This window comes from Phalacrocorax aristotelis, chromosome 6 (genome assembly GCF_949628215.1).
Source record: "Phalacrocorax aristotelis chromosome 6, bGulAri2.1, whole genome shotgun sequence".
In the NCBI taxonomy this organism is placed as follows: Eukaryota; Metazoa; Chordata; class Aves; order Suliformes; family Phalacrocoracidae; genus Phalacrocorax; species Phalacrocorax aristotelis.
In genome coordinates, this window is record NC_134281.1 from 21,199,256 (window position 1) to 21,220,866 (window position 21,611).

Here is a 21,611-nt window from a genome sequence, read left to right on the forward strand (position 1 = left end):
TTTTCATCCAAACTCCTCTTAACAGTTTGTTTGGTCTGCTCACCCAAAGCAGGGGTTTAAATGCCTCATATCTCTATAAACTCAAATTATGTTTAATTAGGTGGCCAGAACAGCATAGAGCAGTTGAAAAGTGATGGTAGGTCATTGCATTTTGGGATAATGACTATCACATCTCTTGTTAGGACAGCTCTAAATCTGCCACTCACAGCAGGCTAACTGCCAGATTCTGCTTTATCACTGCTCACAGGGCTATTTTAATGTTTAATTTTTTGGTTTTGAGTAAGGAAGGGGCTTTTAAATGACATTCTCAAGCTCCTTCCTCTAATCCTAAAGGCAGGAAGTGCTGTGTTGGTTGTCTGTGTGCGGTTCATTCGTTTTTTTAAAAGTGGACAACTCAAATGGTTTTGTCACGCTGAAACTTCTGTAGCATGTCTTGTCCAGTGCCCTGGTGGCAGTTACCATGTAAGCACCCACAGATGGCTTTCCCGTTATGTGCCTGCGCATCCTTTCTTGCTGCATTTAAGCAGGAAAATGGCAGTTCTCCAGATGCTGCAGGGGTCTTGAAACTTGTTACTGAGAGGAGCAGCTGGCAGCATGTGTTTTACAGGAATGAAAAGGCCTGGTGGAGCTCTGCCAGCTGTTGCTCAAAGAGGAAGAGGCTTATCCCTAGGCTGTGTTGTGGAAGGAGTGAAGCTTTGTACCTAGGAGCTTTAGCCCTCGGGAGATGCTGGATTATTACACTTGTTATTCCTGCATAGCAGTTTCTGGGAAAGTTCTCTTCAAAAGTAAAAGCCAGGTCAACAGCTTATTCACCACACTGGAGTGGGGCTCTTTGCCCAGGCACACCAGGGCAGGACACAGCCTTTTTGGGTTATGATCAGAGAACTGGATGTTTCCTAATTTTCTGAGGGCTTCCTTCCCACTGTAGTCTGTCCTCCTCCTGGTTCCTGGAGCCAGGCTTGTTCTGAATCAAGCATCTGTCAAAAAATGAAAAAAAGCTTTCCAAATTACTTACAAACACAAACCCGTAGGCTCATTTTAGCAGCACTCACACTTCCCTTTTTAGGGTTTAAGGTTCAGCTGATACCTGCAGCTGAGTATGACAGCTGATAATCATACACACGTGAAAGGATCTAGCAACAGTTCCTCCAGTATCCTGGGATATCCTGTATCCTAAGAATGAGACGCTCATTCATCTTTACTGTAGTGCCTATCTAGATGATACAACCGAAAAACCCAGCCATTCTTCACAGATTCAAATATCCTTCTCTCAACTAGTAAGATAAAATGCTGCTCTGAACATTACCATCTTATAAAGTAGCTGTAAAAAAAAAAAAGTTCTAGTATTCTTTGTTTTGGCATCTCAAGTTACACTTTCAGCAGATTCATGAAATTGACAAAAATGAGTGAACTCAGGTGATCATTAGAGTTTCTAATTTCTTGCTCAGAACTGAACTTCCAACTAAGTTATTTCTAGAAAGGTTTTTAAAATCACAGTAAACTGTTTACTAATATCAACATGAAAATTTCAGAAGTCAAGCAAGAAAGTATTACAGCTGCAAGAGAAGCAAGTTTTTTCAAAAGACTTTCATATGAACTCAGTGATTCCCAAATATCTTGGCGCATTCAGCATCATGAATTCAGCTGTAGTCACAGTAAAATGGAGAAGACAATAGTGAAATTCCCATTCTATTCACAGTAATTTCATAAAGGATGAAATTCATACACAGAACAAGTCATAAGCCATTGAGCGGTTCTGCATAACAAAACAGTACATTGCAGTATAATTCTTTCATCAAACTTTCTTTGCTTTCAGCTACATTTAGAGGGCGCTTAAATAATCACGATGTTTCTTAGTTGTGCTGCATTTGAGTGCAACCTTTAGATAATCACTTAATAGAACAGATGATTTAAATTTCATATTTACACAGGCAATTATTATTATGATTTATATGAGGAGGACAGAGATCTTCGCTAGACGTTAGCTAGCTGGAGTCCATTCCTTGGTCTTCTGCTTCTGGCTCAGGAGGATACAGTTCATCCAAAATCAGCTCTACAACAACAACAAAATTATGTTTCAGAGTGTCTTTTTGCTACTTGATATAGTATAATTATAGCTGGTATCTGTTTGCATTTTTAAACCACCTGACTGTAGAAGGCTACAGCAAACATCCTTTTTCAAGGTGCAAACAGGTTTTTAGATATGTTTTGTCATACAAGCTTCTCCTCTTTAATGCCTTTTTAGGCATTACAGAAGAGAATTACCTTGGACAGTGAAATTAAATTTTGCTATTAGTGGAAAACTAATAAAGGGCACTTTGTTATTTTACAACTAGTTCTGACTACTTAAGTTCAAAACCTCATTTTTGTTAACTAATTTTAAAAAGCCACTAGGACAAAAGCATAGCATTTTCTGTTTTAAAGGAAGAACCTGAATGCTAACTACAGGTTTGCAAGTATGTGTGTGCACCACCATACCCAACATTGCAAACAGCTACGTTGTATTGGTCCATTCCCAAGCATAACTAGTCAAGCAGTTGGGTAAAGTTCTAAAGAACCTCAGGATGCGCTAAGCAATCGGAGTCGGGCAAATGCGTGGCACGCTGTTCAGCATATCCTGAAAAGTCACTGTAACTAATAGTGGCATGCTTGCATGACATGCCTTATTGATGCAATATGTACACCAACAATGCAGGATTTGTCATACTGGCTCCAAATAAGATCAGATGCCTTGTCTGGTATCTTGTAGCAAACCATATACTGACGGAAGAGCACTATCTTCACATCAGCTCTATAACATGCATGTAAATAATGCCATGAGTGAACAAAGAAATGGCATCAAGGTACAAGGAGGTGAGGCAATTTCACAAGATTAGCTCTCTCTAGGAAATATACACCAGAAGCATGCAAAGCAAGGGGCAAGTCCTGATGGGACATGGGCTAGAGAAGCCTTTGGGGTAATGGAGGAAGGTTGTGGGTAGAAAAGAGAAGAGGAAGAAGAAAGATGTTAAGGATACAGGAGAGAAAAGAAAGAAACCAACTGCAGAGAGAGTGTGTAATGCTAGTTGGAGATTTGGAATAATTTAAGTACGGTAACATCTAGTGTAGATTGTTCTAGAAAAGAGCGCTAGAATATAGGATTTTGTTTGATCAGATAATAGGGGCATATTTCTATGGAGAGAAGAACAAGATGAAGAATAGCAGATTAGTGATTCAGTGTAGTGAAGTTTAAGAAGCACTGGATTATGGACTGCCTTCAGAGGTTTGAGCAACAAACAGCCATGGCATTTGGTACATGGTACTTGTTAAATGAAGAAAAGGGTGGCTCTACAGCATGGAGAAAAACCAACATTACAATTTGACTCATTTTACCTTCACAGGCACTCAATTTTTGAGTCTTTCTGAGAATGGCTCTTATGCCTGGCATGGCTTGGTCATATTGATGGAGAACTTCCAAACAGTGTTCCTGAAATAGTTTATCTTTCTGAGATAGGCTGTGTAAGAGCAAGACAGCATCCCGTAAAAACTGAATAATTTGATCCTTATTTGCACACAAGCTGTTCTCAGATCTTCTAATCTTCATCCACTGTCTATGTAACATTATAATTAATGCCTTAACCACCTGCAAGAGGAAAAAAGTGCCTCAATACACAAAGTAAAATTATAGTAGTGGAAACCTTACTTCATTATGAACTTCACTGATTAATCTCTTCAAAATTCCTAATTTCAGAATATTTTCTAGCAAGCAAAAGCAAGCTTCCTAGAAGGTGGCATCCTTTAAAGTACAGCATGCCTCTGTTTCATTGTAGCTAAAAAAAAGGCCAAAAAGCAAAGTTCTCAGATTAAACTCAGCCACTGAAGTGACGTACCTCAAGATTACATTGGCAGTCTGTACCAGGTAATAAAACCACTGGACTGGAACACCGCATACACCTTGTCAGGAGTCTAACTGTCTATTACAGAAACACACAGATTGCATTATAATGAGTACTAGGGTTCTGCAGAATTATCAAACAATTAAGCTGCAAATAAAGGGAGGTAGAAATTGTATTTCATTGTTTCAAACATTGGTTTTTTTTCTTAACAATTGATCTTTTTTACCCCCCAAAATTATTTTCCCTGTAAAACTTTACATAGAATTTGCCTTGCACAGAAACCTTTTCAACTTTCTAATGAGGTGCAGTGGGCCTTAATTCACTGCATACAAATATGTTTATGCTTAATATAACAATGAAGTTAGGAGAATAAAATGGTTCAAAATTCTTTCAAATGAGAGCAGAAGCTGAGCAAATGTTAGAACCATAAGCAAGTCACCACTGTTAGTACAAACAATACAAATCAAATTCAAAAGCTGTTCTTCCTATATATAATCATGACTATTACATAGCAAGCTAATATTTCCACTGAATACAAGGAATATAATCCTGTTGCTACAAACTGCCTTATATATGTAATAGCTCATAAGATACACTTCAGAAGTAATTAATACAACCACAATGAGTCATAGATCTTGCTTCCTTTTACTCCCCTATCAATCTAAAAGCAAAACAGAGCTTAATGTTGAACATTTACAGCCATCCTAGGATCTTTCTTGGTTTTTCAGTAACTTAACTGACTATTATGACTGATGTGATCTTTAAGAATAGTTACTGATTCAGTTTCAGGCATCTACTCTTAAAAATCAGTGTAAACCCTTACTGTAAGCCAATGCTTTCAGTGTTCTATTTCAGCTGAAGAAATAACTTTTGTTCTCAGCAATTTGTGCATTGCCCTTCTCCTCCCACTCCCCCAACTGGAAATCTCCAGAAGAAGCATATGAACAAACAGCTGTGGTTACCTCTTGTTCCAGCTGAAGCCAAAGCATTTCAGATGCTGATTTATCTGGTCTTGATGTAATATACATGTACAGTGCAAGAAGGAGGCAGGTGTCTGAAATAAAGATAACTTTGTTCTTTTCCCAAACAGTCAATTTAATTTTGTCACACAAGAAAACATTTCAGAAAATACGTAGAGTGCTATCCTGGCAGTCATGATACAGGCTCAACTTCTTGCTTTACTTCAAACATTTTCAGCAGTGCTGAAGACACTAGTATCCCTAAACTTTATATATGCATTTGTGGTAATACTGTCCTACTTCATTCATAAGGAATGGGACAAAGACTATTTGTCATGAAGAGTACTGGAATCCCTAAACTCAACGATGTCATGAGCACAGATAAACTAAAAATCTCCTCGAAAGCCCTTTTTTCCTCATCAACCTTTAATATAATAAATGTTAATCTGGAAGGTAGTTTTTAAAATCCACATGGGTATCAAAAGCACTGTATGTAGACAGATACCACAAGACAAAATACTAATCAAACAGTGCACAAGAAAAATTTTCAGGTAACATAGCTGGCTTTTTGCCTTTCGGGGTTTTAATACCCTGGAGCAAGGTCTGTTTGCATTACTTTTAGTCATGTTAACTAGCATTCAACTGGTAACAACTCTCTGTGTTACTGCAGTCTTTTACCTGAATGAGAACAAAGTTGAGCAACCAACATGTGTTGTTGAGCAAGAATAGACAACAGTCTCACAGTCAATAGGACAGCAGGCAAAGGGGTCTCTGGACACAGACAATGGAGCAGCGTCTGGCTACTCAGTAAGTGCTGAAAACTTCAAAAGAAAACTCAATAGTTAGAAATGGGAAATGCACCGACAAGTTGAAAATATACTATTTCTTGTACACAGCATTGTAATTTGTGCCTTTTTAGTCATTCAGAACATACCTGATCTCAACTTACGTGCAATAAATACAAAGTATACTGAAAAATGTATTCTGTTACATTTGGCAGTCTGCCATTCATTCTATGGTTGTGTATATTAGACCCAGAGCAGACAAAATGTCTCACTTTTGAGAGTGGCATTTTCTCTACCAGAACGAAACCCTGTGCTTTCATTTCTTACGCATCTCCCAGCAGTTACAAAAAACCCCAAATGAATGTTATATTCTGATCAACTACATATAGTCTTAAGAAGTTTTCTCACTTTCAAGTGACAGTTATGCAGTGAGGCAACAGCATCTACTTCATACAAACATCATAAGCAAATCTTGTTACTGATTGGGTGCAATTATCACATTCATTAGCAGCAAAGGCAGTAGAAAGATCCCTGACTGTGTTTCCAAGGTGATCCGAAAAATGTGATATTCTCTCATACATGTCAAAACTTCTACTGTCATCTGCACAAATTAGTTTCAACAGAGAATGGAAATTGCTGAACAACAGAGTCTGAAATAATTTTAAAGCTATTACTGACTTACTTTATTAGCAAGTCCATTGTTGAATTTTCAGCTAATTTCACCAGAACTTTTAGGCTTTGGTTCAGTATACTATCAGTCTGGGAGCCTCTTGCAGAAGAAAAAGCTAAAACCTTAAGCAGCTTTTTAAACAAAGAATGTTGAGCTTGATCGTTATTGGGAGCATCCTGTGGAGCTACAGGCAGCCCTCCTTTTGTCCTGGTATCTTCTTTATTATCACACTGATTATCACACAACACATTTTTGTCCATCTTGGAAACCTGTTCATCTCCAGCAGCAGAACTTTTTTCCACTTCAGTAGATAGCAATGTGTGGACAACATCCCAGCTATAAAATGCCAAATAATAAAGAATACCCAGTGATATAACTGTAGTTTCTTCAAGAGACAACCTGAAGTCCTCCTTACTTGACACGATATTTGTGTTGGTTCTGGAAGAAACAGCTGAATGGTTTCCACAAGAACTGTTTACTGACTTGTCTGCCAATTGTACCGCTTGACAGTATGCACCAACATGGTGTTCTACCAAGGGCAAGAGATGCACAGCACCTCGGATCTTGCAGCGTGTGAGGTGCAAGAACTCCCTCTGGCTTTCTGTTGGGCTTCCTTCAGATAATCCTTCGTCCATAGCAATCAAATTCAGTCCTGTTATTGCAAGTTTTTGAGCTTCTCGTAGGGATACAGAAGGAGCAATTGCTTCTTGAGTTGCCCTGCTGCTGGGTAGTTGTGTGGACTTCCTATCCAAATAAAATTAAAAGAAGGGAAATACTTCAGAAGAAAAGGCAGAGAACATATTTGAAATTTGAGTTATCCATATTCTAAATCAAATAACAGAAAGGGTAGAGTAATAAGAGATGTCTGTTCCCAAAATAAAATGCAAAGGGGGGGGGGGGAAAGAAGTCCTACTCCTTGATACCTGCATGGGAGAGCAATTTCAAAGCACTCCTAGGTCCTGTGAAAGTAGTCAGAGCTTACAGCTGAGAGTAACTTCAGCAGCTCACTATCAGCCATTGTCTGCAACTGCATTTCAAACATTGGCTTCCCAGTTCCATGCTTTTGATATCAGGGGAAGATAAGAATATATGGCAGGTTGTTATTTGGTAGCTTCTGGGAGGAACAAGTATCTCTACATTACTGACCTGTAATATGTAGGGCCCTTTAAAGGACTACAACAATAAAAAATTATTTTCTTGGCCAGAGATATATGAGAGGGAGAGATGGGGGGGCCAGAAAGAGAGTTCAGCTATCAACTAGTCAAACCGCACCACCTCTACTTGCATAAATGGCAAGAGCAATGAGACATGAGCCTTGCTATGAACCCACAAAACACAAGAATTACTAATAAAATATCAGAAAAGCAAAGGTATTTCAGGAGCTACAGACTAATTCTTTAAAGTGAAAAACAATTATAATTCATATCCAATATTCATATTTAAAATGCTTTACCAGTCACTATAAATATATCTTGGAAAACTGCACATAAATGGCACATTACAAATTGAACATAGTTTAGACTTTGCTGTTTTGATCACATTTTCAACATCTTTTTCCCACTTAATCATGTTTATATGTTTCCATCATTGCAATGCAAGCTTTAACCACTTAGTCCCTAAGTGGTTAACAATAGCAGCTGCTAACTCCCAGGTTTGTAAAACTCCCAGGTTTTACAAGACATGTTTCTGTGCTTTCCCCTAATATAATAATAATAATATATTATAATATAATAATATAATATTTATAATTATAATATAATAATAATATAATAATAATAATAATAAACCTAGTTTATCTCTTAGTGTTGTTCCACTGTTTAGTATCTATGATAATCAAAGATGCAGATTGATGTTCCAATTTTTGCATGAAATGGCCTAAGCAAAACAGCATTTAACACAAGGAACAAGCTATCTTACATGAAAAAGCATTTTTTTAGTATAGAGAATGCCACTACATTAAGAACATGTCAGGTACAGTTTAACACAAAAAAATAAAACTTACGTATCCAAATAGTTAGGCTGCGATAGAGCTCCAGGTAGAGGCTCAGAGTTGCTGCTAAGAAGATGGCAGAGTCCTAGTAATGACCCAGGGACAATGGGCTGCTTCATAAGCGCATTTAGTAAGATAGAACCTGCAAGGATACATAATTGACTTTGGCGTAGCTTTACCATCAACAGCAACATCAGCATCATCAACAACAAAACATTAGTATTTCAAAAGATTGGCCTTCTTTATCTTGCTCTCAACCTCAAAATTATTTTCACTACAAATCTTTCTCTACAAAAGCATGATTTTCAGAAAAATTAATTTATGATTTAAATATTAACCAAATTATGTTTAGAGATATTTTAACTACAGTCCCATATTAGCAAAATAGCTCAAGCCAAATGACTGTATATCCCAACTACCCTGATGACTTGCCATCCATGTTCCACTCCAAGCCTTAAAATTATGTGATGCAATTCTGTTCTGAATTGGAAATAAAATAATACCCTGAAGACCTCCTGGTGTTGACTGTTGTAAATGTTGCTCTATTGTTTTTACCTTCGTTTAAAAATACATTTTTCCTGTTTTTATATCAGTTTACAATAAAAAACATAATATTTTAATACTGAAAGAGCCAGCCTTGTAATAAGATGCCTTGTGACCCATATCCTTCCACAAAGCAAAGCCCAGGCAAACTATTTTCTTAAACAGAATAACAACATAAGAATGTTGTTAGGATACAGGATAATGATATAATCTGAAATGTTTTACTGCAAAAATCATAATCTTCAAAGAAAAAAGCAACTAGCTGAACAGAGTTCTGTGCAGTGGCATTGTATGTAGCAGGCTCCTCAGCACAACATTGCTTAGTAAAGGCATCTGAGGTGTTCCTCAGACATGCTCGCTATTTCTGTATTAACAGAATTAAGTTACCTTGTGTATTTCGTTTAGGTACAGAGTTGTAGGAACCGTTTTTCCCCATTGCTTCATTCTTCATGGATGAAACTTCAGGATGGGTTGTCTTACTGTCTAAAACAAACAGTAATTATGAGTCTAATATGAGAGCTACATTGCTCATATATCTGCACCTATCCTTTACACACATTCCAGTAGCCATAGTTGTTATACAGTAAGTAAACAGACAGTAGACCAGAAAAAACATCTGTCTTGTATAACTCAGATGAATCAAACAATAGTTAAGAGCTGTGATGCAAGTAGAATTGCTCCCCAAAATAAATTAGCAAAGTCAATGAAATTTCACCTTTACTGCCAGATGTTCCATGGATTGTTCAATGTTACTGCTCTCAACTTTTCTTTTTGAAAAAAACAATACTGTAAGTTGAATTCCCACTACTAGCAGAGATTTACATGACTACATTAGTTAAAAATTAACATTAAAATTCTAAATAAAAAATTTTAAAAAAGATTAAACATTTCATAATCTTTCAGTCATCTATATATGTCACAATTACTAGCCAAACTGAAGCCAAAAGCCTTGCAGCATTTGGAAGACACATAATTGAGTGCATTTTTCACACGATTAGGCATAGAGTTTTGTTACCATAGCAAACAGTCGGGAGGCTGAAAAAATAGCAATACTAATGCTTTAAGGCAACTGGTTGGTTTTTTTTGATGGAGTTACTACTGCCCATACAGTCTCAGACTGAATACTTTAACTGACAATAACACCTCAGATTTTTCATGACTCTTCCTTTAAGGATTATTTGATGATATCCAAATTTCTTCCATTTATTATTTCATATTGGAAACAGGACAGTTGGCTGCTATTAAAAAAACTACCATTTTTGTTTCATATTATAGCAATCTTGAAATGCACACATGTTTTCATTTCCTGAGGTTTACTCAATGACTTCCAAGATACGATTTTGTGAGAATTACTGCCCTGCACATAAAAGGAGAAACGAGTATACTGTTACAGTTGCTTCTTTCAATATGGCTGAATACGTACCCATTAAAATAAAATCCCCCAAAAGGTCAGCTTTAAAGCCAAAATCACAAGAATACAAAAAAATGTTTTTGCTGACCAGCAGACCGATTCAAGAAATAGGCAAATTATTTCCTGTTCTTTATTCAACAAGAAAGGCAGATTAACAATTTGGATGTTTTAGTTTAGCACATAATAAATTAAAGTTTTTCATTATGGCCAATAGTCACTTCATCATTTACATCTTGGCATCTGGCATATAGGTGTTACCAAGGTGTAATTAAAATGATCTTGATGCAAATTTCAGTCATAGCTATTTAATGCCAATTCATATAAAGCGGAAAGAAATTTAAGCAAAACCAAATGAAACAAATACTTGTTTTTCTCTACAGTTAACTTACTGAAACTGTTCAGTCACATACTTCAGAGATCTTTATCCAAGGCAGAATGTTCATATGCAGCTAAAAATGTTGCAAGTTGTATATGGGTTTACCTTCTTTGATTGGAGTAGTCGGGGCAATCAAATTTCCTGAAGAAAACAGTGGCCTAGTGGACATCTCAGCACTGAAGGATTCCTTTGTAGGAAAACATCTTTTTCCAGGCTGTGGAGAGCATCCTTCTGATTTCACTTGTATTGCAAAATTCTTTTTAGGGCTAAAATAAAAATCAAACACTTAGATGAATCAGTATTTCTTCTGTATTTTATTAAACAATAAACAAGGATCTATTTACATCGATATTTTAAAGGTACTTCTCTGTAATCTCTTCGCATTTCTATCACAGATACAAGATAATAGTTCAAGCACACGTATTATAAAAAGGAGCACAAATTCATCTTCCAAAACTCCTACCTTGGTGTTAAAACCACCTGAGTAACATGTTTATTTCTTTCACAGTTCTGAAGTCGAGTTCTTAATTCATTCATTTCTGCATCTTTGAACTGCAACTCTGACTGCAATGACAGTAACTGAAAGAGGAATTAAAAAGACATTTTACTGTTACCGAATAATTTAGAGGTGTTATAAGTGCAGAGCAACTAGGATTACTGTAAAATTTCAAAATTACCATCTACTTACTGTGAACTCTGCATAAGATCTCCATTTTTATGTATGCTAGTCCAATTAATACTATCTTAGAACCAAGTGTCAAAATTCCAGGCGAGAAGCCTATGCCTTATTAAGACAGACCAAGTGCCACGCAGAGCATGACTACAGCAAGGCCATTAACAGCAGAGTAAACAGGACAAAAGCAACCACTGTCCTCATCAAGGCTTTCAGAAAGATGACTGCAACAGGAATAGCCATCTGATCAGAATTAAGAAGCATATTCTGATGCTTTTTTCCATTTTAAAGTACATTCCAATTTTCACATTCGTGGGATTGCTTAAACAAAGCAGCAAGTACATGAAAACCTCTACCACTTGAATTTTACTTATTTTGGCAGCAGCAAACCCTCAGCATTTTCTTACAAGTGCTTTCTTCTATATAAGAGAATAAAAGCATACATCATTTGGAAATTGCACAGAAATGTTATTCCTTTGACTAGATGGTCTGTGGCATCGTTAAGTCATAAAATTAGCTTCTGCATGTGATGTGCAGATAATTGACATATTTACAAACCTTTTTGGAGAACTCTTTTTCTTTTTCACTTAAGATCTGAGATTTTTGCTGTTCCAATAGCATGTATGATCTCTTCTGTTCCTCTATAGCATACTCCATCTGCTGCATTGAGTCACGCAGAATTTTAATTTCCCCATTTTTAGTAAGAATTTCATCCTGCATTTCTTTCAGCTGCAAACAAATGAATTCCATTGAAGGATGTATATAACCAAAAGTATGTATTTATATCATTATGTGGTTGAAAATCAGGTATATTTATACTTTCTAGGGAGAAAAATGCTCCTGTAATCTGCAAAGTTAATCAGAAAAAGATTAGAAGCAAATCAGGCTCAGCTACTGTTTATTCTAACAGAACTCTAAAATGACAGCAAAGGCACGACCTCCTATACCATCCTGACCTCTGTCAGAGACCATTCTTTTCTTTCCCCTTCTCTGTGGTTACATTCTTTTCTTGAACAGTATTCTAGTCACACACATCAACACTCAGATTCTAACCACCCCCAGCCAGTACACTCATGACATATATAGTCTCTAATACTTTCTGAACAGCCATCACCACTAGGAGACAAGACTTGAGAGATAATAAATGAGTTACTTAGAAAAGCATGGAGAAAAAAGCAGAACAACACCTCTATACCACTATGTAAAATTACGCTTTTCCACCATGTTGAACATGGTGTACAGGCAGGAGCATCCCCAGTAAAGAAGGGTATAACAGAGCTGGGGAAGATTCAGAGAACAGAGGTAAGTGTGACGAGAGAAAGGTAAATCGAGTAGGACCCTCCCACCTGGGAGCATGCAAAACCGTGAGGAAACAAAGGTCTGTTGAGGCGTGAGTGCTATGCACAAGTTATTCCTTGTTTACTGCCTCTCATAAAAGCCAACACCCCTCCACTGAAAACCACTAGGTGCAAAGTTCAAAAGAAAATAAAAAAAGAAATTTCCTGACACGATCTGTTAAGCTGCGGACCCCTTTCACACTAAAAGGTATCCAAAAACAAATACACAAGCATTCAAAAAAATACATTACAGAATATTAAATACACACATAATATTTCTGCATCAGGAAGTACCTACATGAAATTTTACCAGAGGCTAGAAGACTATTCTGGTAAAATATCATCATAAACTTGCTCAGGTCGCATATTCTTCCTAACCTGTCTGCCAAAAGAGGATGGACTTGGTATAGGCATTTGCACCTTCTCAATTTTCTGTATCTATTTCTTCCCCATAGTATCTTTCCATAAGGGATCATCAGAAGAAGGTAATGTAACATAATACAATTTGTCACTTTGCTTTCTCAAATCTTTTAATTTGCACAAAACCACTCTTGCTGACTAGCTTACAGGGCAGAGGAGAATACATTTGATAGGAAACAAGTAAAACTGACAAATTAGTATTTGTTAATCTGAAATGACCAAGAAATAAAATATTGCTCTCAATGTTGCTAGAGCTGTTTCTAGTATGACACTTTTAGTAGATGCATGGATTTCAAAGATTCAACTTGATTAGAATGAAATACTTGGAATCAAACTTACCCCATGTTTCAGTTAGCCCTATTAAAAGATGTGGTATTTAGAGGGGAGGGGAAGATAGTGCTAACCTTCTGTTTAATTTCTTCATGCTGTGTTTGCAGTACTTCAAACTGGAATGCGTCTCTTATCAGATTGTCTTCTGTAGTGCTTCCTGTTGCAGAAGAAAGCGAAGATGTGGTCTGATGCATGGGTGATGTATGTATGCCACTGATTACTTAACATCAAAATTTTGTTATTTGCCATTACGTATGTCTGAATCTTAATATTTACACTGTCACTACAAGCAAGTGAATCGCACACATCTAACCACAACTGTAGCTTTTTTAAAGCTTGTGCATCAATCCTTAAAACAGAGAGGAAAACCCTCTCCCCAAACATTCCTAACATCTTAAAACCATGATATGACCCACAGGAAATGCAAGCATTTCCTCCAGGATTATTTTAGTTCACGCACAAATAAGTGTTAACCAAAAACTTTCTTACCTGGAGGGATTACAAATATCAGCATTGCTAACACTTGCTGTTACATCCTGTTAATTAATACTTACAGGACTTAAGCCCTCTGTACTTAATTATGAACAAAGCCCTGCATCCTGTATGGTTTTTCAAAGTAACTCTGAAAATCAACCGTTTTACGAGACATATTATGTGTTTACTAGTGAAAGTTAACAGGAAAAAAAAATATGCGGTAGCGAACATGCATGATGCTATAAACGATACTTAAAGCACATTAAGTTTATGAAACTCGTTCTGGTTTATTTAACGCGTTTAACACGCGGCGTCAACGTCACAGGTGGGCACTGCCACAGACATTACGAGAGCGCAGGTTGCCAGTACTGTTAGTTTAACGCTACGTGACTGTTGGACGTTATTTCTTCCAATCTTAAACAGCCCCTTAAAGACCTGGCGTGCCCCTGCGGAGTTCTGGTGGCCGGGCGGGGTGATCGGAAGCAATTCCTGAAGCACGCCCCAGCCACCCCTCCGCCGCACCGACCTTTCAGCCCCCCGCCGGCAGCGGGGCCGCGGCCCCGGGGCAGCGCCACCGCCTGCCGCTGAACGCCGCCGAGCGCGGAGGTGGTCCACCCGCCCCACGCCTCTCTCGAGAGGCCAGCCTGGGGCGCGGCGCCGACGGCCGCCGCCTCCTGCGACAGCGCCTGCGATGCCAGGATGTCGATCTCCTCCAGGTCGTCAGCCGTGAAGTCGTCGTTGTCCCCGAATGGGTCTCCCGGCCCCTCCGCGGGCCCGGCCGCCCCATAGCTCTTGGGGCGCTTGTACGGCGGGAAACCATTCTCCAGGGGCCCGGCCCAGCCCGCCCCGCACAGCCCCACGCCGCTCCGCTTCCGCGGCACCGCCATTGCGGGGGTCTGCAGCTTCTCCGGGAGACCCACACGCCGCCGGCCCAGGCACGCCCTCCCTCGCGCGCGCCGTGCCGCGCCACCCACCAATCAGCGGCGGCCAGGGCTCCCCTCAGACCAATGGGAAGGCCAATGGACCTCCGGCTGTGCCCTCCCTCCGCCCCCCGAGGGTCAAAAGCGGCGCCGGCGCGCAGCGGCTGGTTGTAAGCGTCCCTGTGATTAGCCGTGGCTACTAGTGTTGCAAGCGCCTCTCTCATTGGCCGGAAGTGTAGGCGCGAGCCGGGGGGCTGCGGGGGGCGGGAAGGCTTGTCGTGTCAGCGGTGTGAGGGAGGGGCTGTGTTGTGAGGTGTTGTGAGGCCGTTGGTGGGTGATGCTAGGGCACGTCGTGGCGAGGGGTTGAGCCTGCTGATGTAATACCAGGAACTGCCTGGGCGCGTGAGCTCACACGAGGTGGCTGGGCCTGGTGTAACGTCACAGCTGTACAGGGCTGCTGTGCCAGGTCAATGATGCTAGGAGCAGTGCCTGATGACATTGTAAAATGTGTTCATCTGATTCGTGTCAATATGGAACAATGCTAGAGTCACACGGTGAAGTGTGACCCTCTAGCATTTGACCGTTCTGTTTGTGCTTGTGTAACCGATGGCCGTTCAATTGACTTGTTAACTGTCTTAATGGGTTTGTGCTTGTGTAACCGAGGGCCGTTCAATTGTCTTAATGGTTGGAATGTTGATTGGCGATTTAAGTTAATTGTTAAGACAGAATTTTAGTTAGGAGTAGAATAATAAATAATGCTTAGGCCAGTCAAGAGGGCGTTAGCAATGAATGCTGCATTGACAAGAAGCCTCCTAAAAAGATACAATTCAGTAGAACTTCAAGGACTAACAGTGGAAACACCCTGCTACAAAGGAGAGTAACCAAAAAGACTTGCCCCCCCACACCCGTAAAGGGCATGCGGGCTAATCTACATGGCAAGCGTGGCTAATTTAACTACGGCTGACCAACGGCAAGTGGGATGCTTATCACTGACCAATGAGTGTAAACTTAGGTGTGTTTTTACTAATTGTTATATAAACCCTGTAATTTTGTATGACGGTATGCACGTTAGGCGGAAGGATCCCCCGTGCATCCAGCGCTGCTTGCTTGTCTCTATTCAATAAATTGTAAACTTTGATTGAAATTCCGTTGAAGGCTAAATTAATTATAACAACATCATGGTGCACAGACCCAGCAGGGCAGGGTCAGTGGGCTGTGAGGAGCCAGGCTGGGTCCTGCCCTGCCCTGTGGCCTGGCTACACCAGTGCCCTGAGTTTCATTGTGGCCCCATGCTGGGAGGGTGGCCATGACATGTCCTGCCAGGGCAGGGTTGTGGCACCCCACATCAGATGGGGCTGCCTCCAGCTCCCTTGGAGGTTTACAGGCAGGGCTCTTGCCTCTCTGGCACAGGCTGGCAGAGAAACCTCATGGATATTTAGACAAATATAGATCTTAGCTGTTGTCCCAGTAGACCGCTTGTATTCTTGACCCTTTGTGAGGACATCCTGTGGTACCTGCAGAGGAATATGGGACTACAAATATGTACCCCATGGCAATATGAGATGTGACTGTAAGGAAGTTAAATTACTTTACTCAACAAACTCATAATACTTGTAAAGAACAGAAAGCACTCTGATCTTCTGTTGCAGACTCAAAGGGGTGTTACATCCTTAAAATTTGTCTTTTTTTGTTTTTTATTGCACTTAAGTCTGTAGAACAGCCCGTTACAAAAAAAGATACTTTGCCCTGTAATATTTGCCCTCGTTAGTATTGCCACAAAGGTAGTAATCGGTAATTTTTCACTTGCCCTGCTAAATCATTGGCAGCCATGTTGTTTATTGGTTAAATGTTTAGTCTCTTTAGGAAAGAAAATGGGGTCTTAAATAGGTTGTTTTCATTTAATTTTATTTTTTTTCCAATTAAGTGGGACCAGTAAGAGATAATAGTGTCAGGGAAGTGCAATATTTGCAAAAATTATGTACTAAAAGCCTGCTATTAATTTACTGGCATTAACTTACTTTTGTAATTGTATCTTTTTCTGTTTTTAAAAGCTGTATAAAGTGGATTGGCAAATATACTTTTCAGCTGATGTAAGCTCCATATAACTTGGGTGTGAGGTCACGGCTATGTTGATAAACTTTTGAAGTTTAAACTAGACAATAGTCTTGCAGCACATTTTAAAAACATGGTTAGCACTGAAAATTATTACTATAAATTATTACTATAAATCTCTTGGTGGTCTTCAAGTAAAAAACACTATGCTGTTAGTATGATGTATTTTCCAATGCTGTCAGAGAATTCTGATTTCTTGTTTGTTTCTCTATTCCTCTCTGTTTACAGCAAAATTTAATTATCAGTAGACTGTAGCTTGTTTTATCTAGGCACTGGTCTGCCATAAGCAGCAGTAGCCTTTGATCAGCCAAAAGCACTGTGCTAACTCATCCCAGCTTCTCTGCTGGAGTGACAGCAGGTGGTCCCTCTAAACTTAAGCAGGCAGGGCAGCTGCATTTAGTCACCATAGGTGCTCAAAAAAAGGGTTGTCTCAGAGGGAGACAACACTTGTATCACTTTAGTTCTAAGGTGCTGGCTTAAGATTATTTTGTTGCTTCCCTAAGAAGTTGTGTTTTATTAATTAGCATAACAAACTAGGGAAATTATGGAGGGATTTGATGCTTAAATCATTGAAGGTACTGTTATTTATGCTTGGAAATATTCTTATTCTCCCTGTACTGGGAATGGTAACATAATGTTTGTCTTTGTAGTCTAGCAAAAATAAAAGGTAGTTCTTGCTTTTAAGAATGGTTTTATTTGGTTACCTTTAGAGAAAAATGCTTCTACAAGATGGAGTAGACCCAAAATTGCTTGTTTTGTTCAAAATTTCTTGCAGGTTCTACTGCTTTCTTTCAGCTATCTGTTTGTAGAGACATGTATTGAAAACTTAATTTAAGTAATCTAAAAGGAACCTGTTTTAGACTTGGTCTTAATACTGCCTTTTTTTAAAATAAATGTATAGCCTTCTGCTAGCATTATTATAAATATTACTACTACTTCTACTTTTAAATAATAATATACTGTATAAGTGATATAGTTTCAGTTTTACTCGCTCTTTTTCCTCTAACTGAAGTTGAGGAAAAAATTGGAATTTTAGAATACTTGCATATACTTTATTTTTAACAAGATAAACCAAGATACTGACTCTGTTTTCCTCTGCTCCAGGTGTTCCTGTTAAATAGAAATTACTTGCAGATGAACAGAACAACAAAGTAAGTCTGAGTTGATAAGCTAAAAAATTCTTTGTCAAAGAAGGTTATTTTTATGGTAGCTGTTGCAGGAATTACGTAGCCACCACCTAGTCCATGTTAGGAATTACACAGATGCCACCTCAAAAGGTCTCAGCCCTAGGTTCCTGCTCAAAGAAGGCAAGTTGCCAATATACTGAGTAAATAAGTGGTTTATTTAGCTGACATGTAGAGCAGCTTGAGCTGGGTGCCTCTGAAGAGGGATCCCAACTGCAGATCGCATGTCCCAGTTATACACTTACACACAGATTTCCTGGAACATACCACCCATCACCTGATCCCCAAGTCCAATCACTTAATTCTGGTTGGTGGTCTCTTGATTTCTTAATGGTTTTCTTGGTCACTGGGCTGGCTGCCTTCTGAAGTTACCTCATTCCCTTGGAATTGATTCCATGGTCCTTTTCTTCCTTATTCTGCTTGCATCTGCTGGTTTTGGCTAGTTTTGTATTTGCAACATTAGTTTTACCAAAAAGTTTACTCTTGGTCAGCTCTTGCAGCCTCACGCTTCAACTACTTTACCTTCTAGTGCTAAGCAAGCCTAGTTATCCTAACAATTCTCAACACTAGTGGAGTGGTAACTTACCTGCTTCTGCTGTCTTGTGATGAGGCTTCTCAACTCTCAAAGCCATAGAAATATTCCAGCAAATGGGGGAAAAAACCCTAGAAACTTGTGTTTTTTTCTTCTGTCTATGAGTACTTAAAATGTGTGTTTAAATGAAAAATAATATATTACAATGGCTACTGCTAAATTGTGCTGGTGCAGTGTTTCCAAACTATTGTTTAATTAACATCTCCAGTGCTGTGTTATTGGAACCTCCAGTACTTCCTAAAACAGCCTATTTATGTAAATGGTTAGCTTAATAATTGGCAAAGAACGAGTTTCCTGATGAACCCTTCCCAGAGTTTGTTTTAAATGCTGTTGCCTGTGGAACCATTTCCTGGCAGGGAGGTGAAAGTCAAATAGTTACGATCTATTGATTTCTTTTGTCTGTGGCTTGCTTACCTTGAGCCTTAAATGTGAAACTCACTGAGAAGAATAAAGGAAATCAAAAAGTGTGACTTTAGCATTACCTGACAACTGTGGCATCTCTTTATTTTATAGCCAGAGCTTCTTACCGTCTTATTTCAACTGCATGGTCCACTTAGGACCAGTGGATCCAGGTGCCAGACCTTGATCCAGTGAGCATTAATCTGTGCTAGTAGTGCTGTAACATTAACTTTTTGCTCTTGCAGTATTTTTAACTACCTTTCATTTGCTTGCTTAGAAAGCTTTCTCTACTCTGATCTTTACTGAAGCCTCTCACAAGTGAGTTAAAAGCAGTTCCCGTAACATCTGCCCTGGCTTTAGCTGAACCTTGTCTAACTGACTGTCAGTAAAATCAGACTGTATATAATTGGGAATTTGTGTGTATATTCATATGGGCACATGCAGCCTGGAAGGGGAAAGCTCTTTAGCGTAATTAAGCATGAAGTTTAATAACTTAGGTCTGGATTTGTACAGTTCTTAGTGCTGTTAACAGTAAAGATATGTTAATTCTGAATACTGGTAAGAATTTTGTAACTTCAATGCAAGTGTTATTTTTTGCCTATTATTTTAATGAATCTGGAAATTAGTAGCTGTCTTACTGCATTTGTGGTAGTGCTATCAGGGTTTTAGAGGCTTTGAAGTCATGCAGTGTAGATATGGTAGGGGAAGCCTGTATTTCATAAATAAAAGGTTAGGGGTGCAAATAAGGTGGGGAAGTGTTTGAGATAAGGACCTGACAGAATGTGCAGAGTAAACCCAGAGCTTGTCTTAAAGCAATGGTAAAATTTTGTTGTGCAGAATAATGGTCTAGACCAAGTAACAATGCAGGCCTACCCTTTTTATTTTTTTTATTGCCTTCACACAGCTAGCAAGTGATGATTGTGTCAGCTCAAATGTAGGGTGATACAGTACTGCTCTGTGTACCTGGGTAGCTTTACTATGGAAGTCTCCAAAGCTGAAGAATTGGGTTTTGTGTTCTGATTCTCAAAACACTGAATAAAAGATGACTGAAGTAATTGGACCAGGTGCCAAGAGAGATTCATTTTTTAATCTTAATTTCTAAAGTTTGAGGTACTGAAATGCAACTGGACTTCAGTGAAAATTTGTTCTAATAAAATAGCATCCTGATCCAGATCTGTGACTTGATTAGGAGGAGAGGTAGTCTAGAGCTAACGGCTGTAAGTGAGAGGAGAAGGAAGCACAGAAATCTACTGTCTTTTCATGAGGAGGTGGAAGATTTATCTTTTTCTTTGATAAAAATCTCTTTGGTTATAAAGTGGCATACAGAATTATATTCTAGCTAAGCTGTGAAGTGGGACTGTCAAACTAGGTGATAGCATCTGAGTTTTGGACAAATGTCTGTAGTTTTATCACTCGAGGCTCTTGGTCCTTTTGTCTTGGTCCTGCTGCTTGCTGTTAGAGGAAAGGGAGGGCAAGAAGTCTTAGTCATCTTAATTGAGTAACATCAAGTAAGAAGGCACTATGAATTCTGATGATGTCATACTGTTAAAAATAATTTTGTCCAAATTGGATAGGAACTTGCTTTCTTGAAGTAGATTTAAACAGAATGCGTCTGAAGAAGCCTTAATTGTAAACGTAATGAGACTTTCAGCTGAATGTTTCCACATGTCAGAATCTAGCAAAAATAAACTGTTGGGAATGAACTGTAATTCACTAATAGTTTAATAAATGAACTGTCCGGCTATTGCAGGACATTTCCCAGGCATTCCCCTGGGAAAATTCTTCTGTGCACAACTGAGGTTTGGCTCTGTGATGAGCTGTTCTCCCATACCCCTGTAATCACAGCCTTGATCATTTTTGATCCTTAGACTAAAGGGACAGAGGTTTGGGGAGAGTTCCTGTAAATACTTTCTGTAAATTCTAAACGTGTGTTAAACTGGTTCCTAGTAACAGCTAGAACACTAGCCAGACCAAGTTTTTCCATCACACTTTAACTGATGAACAAGTCTGGTCACCTCTAAACAGCAGTAAAACTGGATCTAATTTTTGAAGGTGCGCAGACAAGGCTTTTTTTCCTCCCCTTAGCTCCCTGGGTGAGTGACTTTTGCAGCTGGGGAACTAGAGGTGGTGTTATATTCTTAAAGTGGAGAGATAAGGAAGGTGAAAAGAATTACAATGTGCAGCTGGGGAAACAAGATATTTCTTAGTTTCCTCAAAGGTGAGATCCCACTGAAGAAGGGGTCTGCTGGTGCTCTCTGGCATATGGCAGGCCTCAGAGAAGAGTAAAGAAGCAGTTAGCTCCCTTTTAACAAAGGAGAATATAAAGCCTTAGAACCCAGCCAACAGTGTAAAGAAATCAACATACTTTTTTCTCTTTTTCTAAAGTGGGTTTAAGATACATAACCTGTGTAGGGAGAGTATGTGTTTAAATAAGGCCAGGAGGAGAAAAAAAGTGGTTGGGGCATTGCATGAAGATTTGAAAGAACAATGCTTTTTGAGAAGTATGTTCAGTTCTCACTGCAGGCAGTCCTGGTGGTAAAATACTGACTTTAATCACTATT

At 39.0% G+C, this 21,611-nt stretch overlaps 1 protein-coding gene across 1 annotated transcript; it reads right to left on the reverse strand.

Annotated features, from left to right (window-relative positions):
• Positions 1 to 1,482: 1,482 nt before the first annotated feature.
• Positions 1,483 to 15,897, reverse strand: ATRIP (ATR interacting protein). Its single transcript, XM_075096541.1, has 13 exons — positions 14,370 to 15,897; positions 13,444 to 13,526; positions 11,841 to 12,011; positions 11,073 to 11,188; positions 10,715 to 10,875; positions 9,210 to 9,305; positions 8,292 to 8,421; positions 6,302 to 7,033; positions 5,513 to 5,655; positions 4,838 to 4,929; positions 3,870 to 3,953; positions 3,373 to 3,622; positions 1,483 to 2,053 (listed from the first exon to the last, which is right to left on the reverse strand). Exons 1-13 carry the CDS (start codon positions 14,728 to 14,730, stop codon positions 1,986 to 1,988), a joined length of 2,487 nt encoding a protein of 828 aa, XP_074952642.1. The 5' UTR covers positions 14,731 to 15,897; the 3' UTR covers positions 1,483 to 1,985.
• Between the last annotated feature and the right edge of the window lie 5,714 nt (positions 15,898 to 21,611).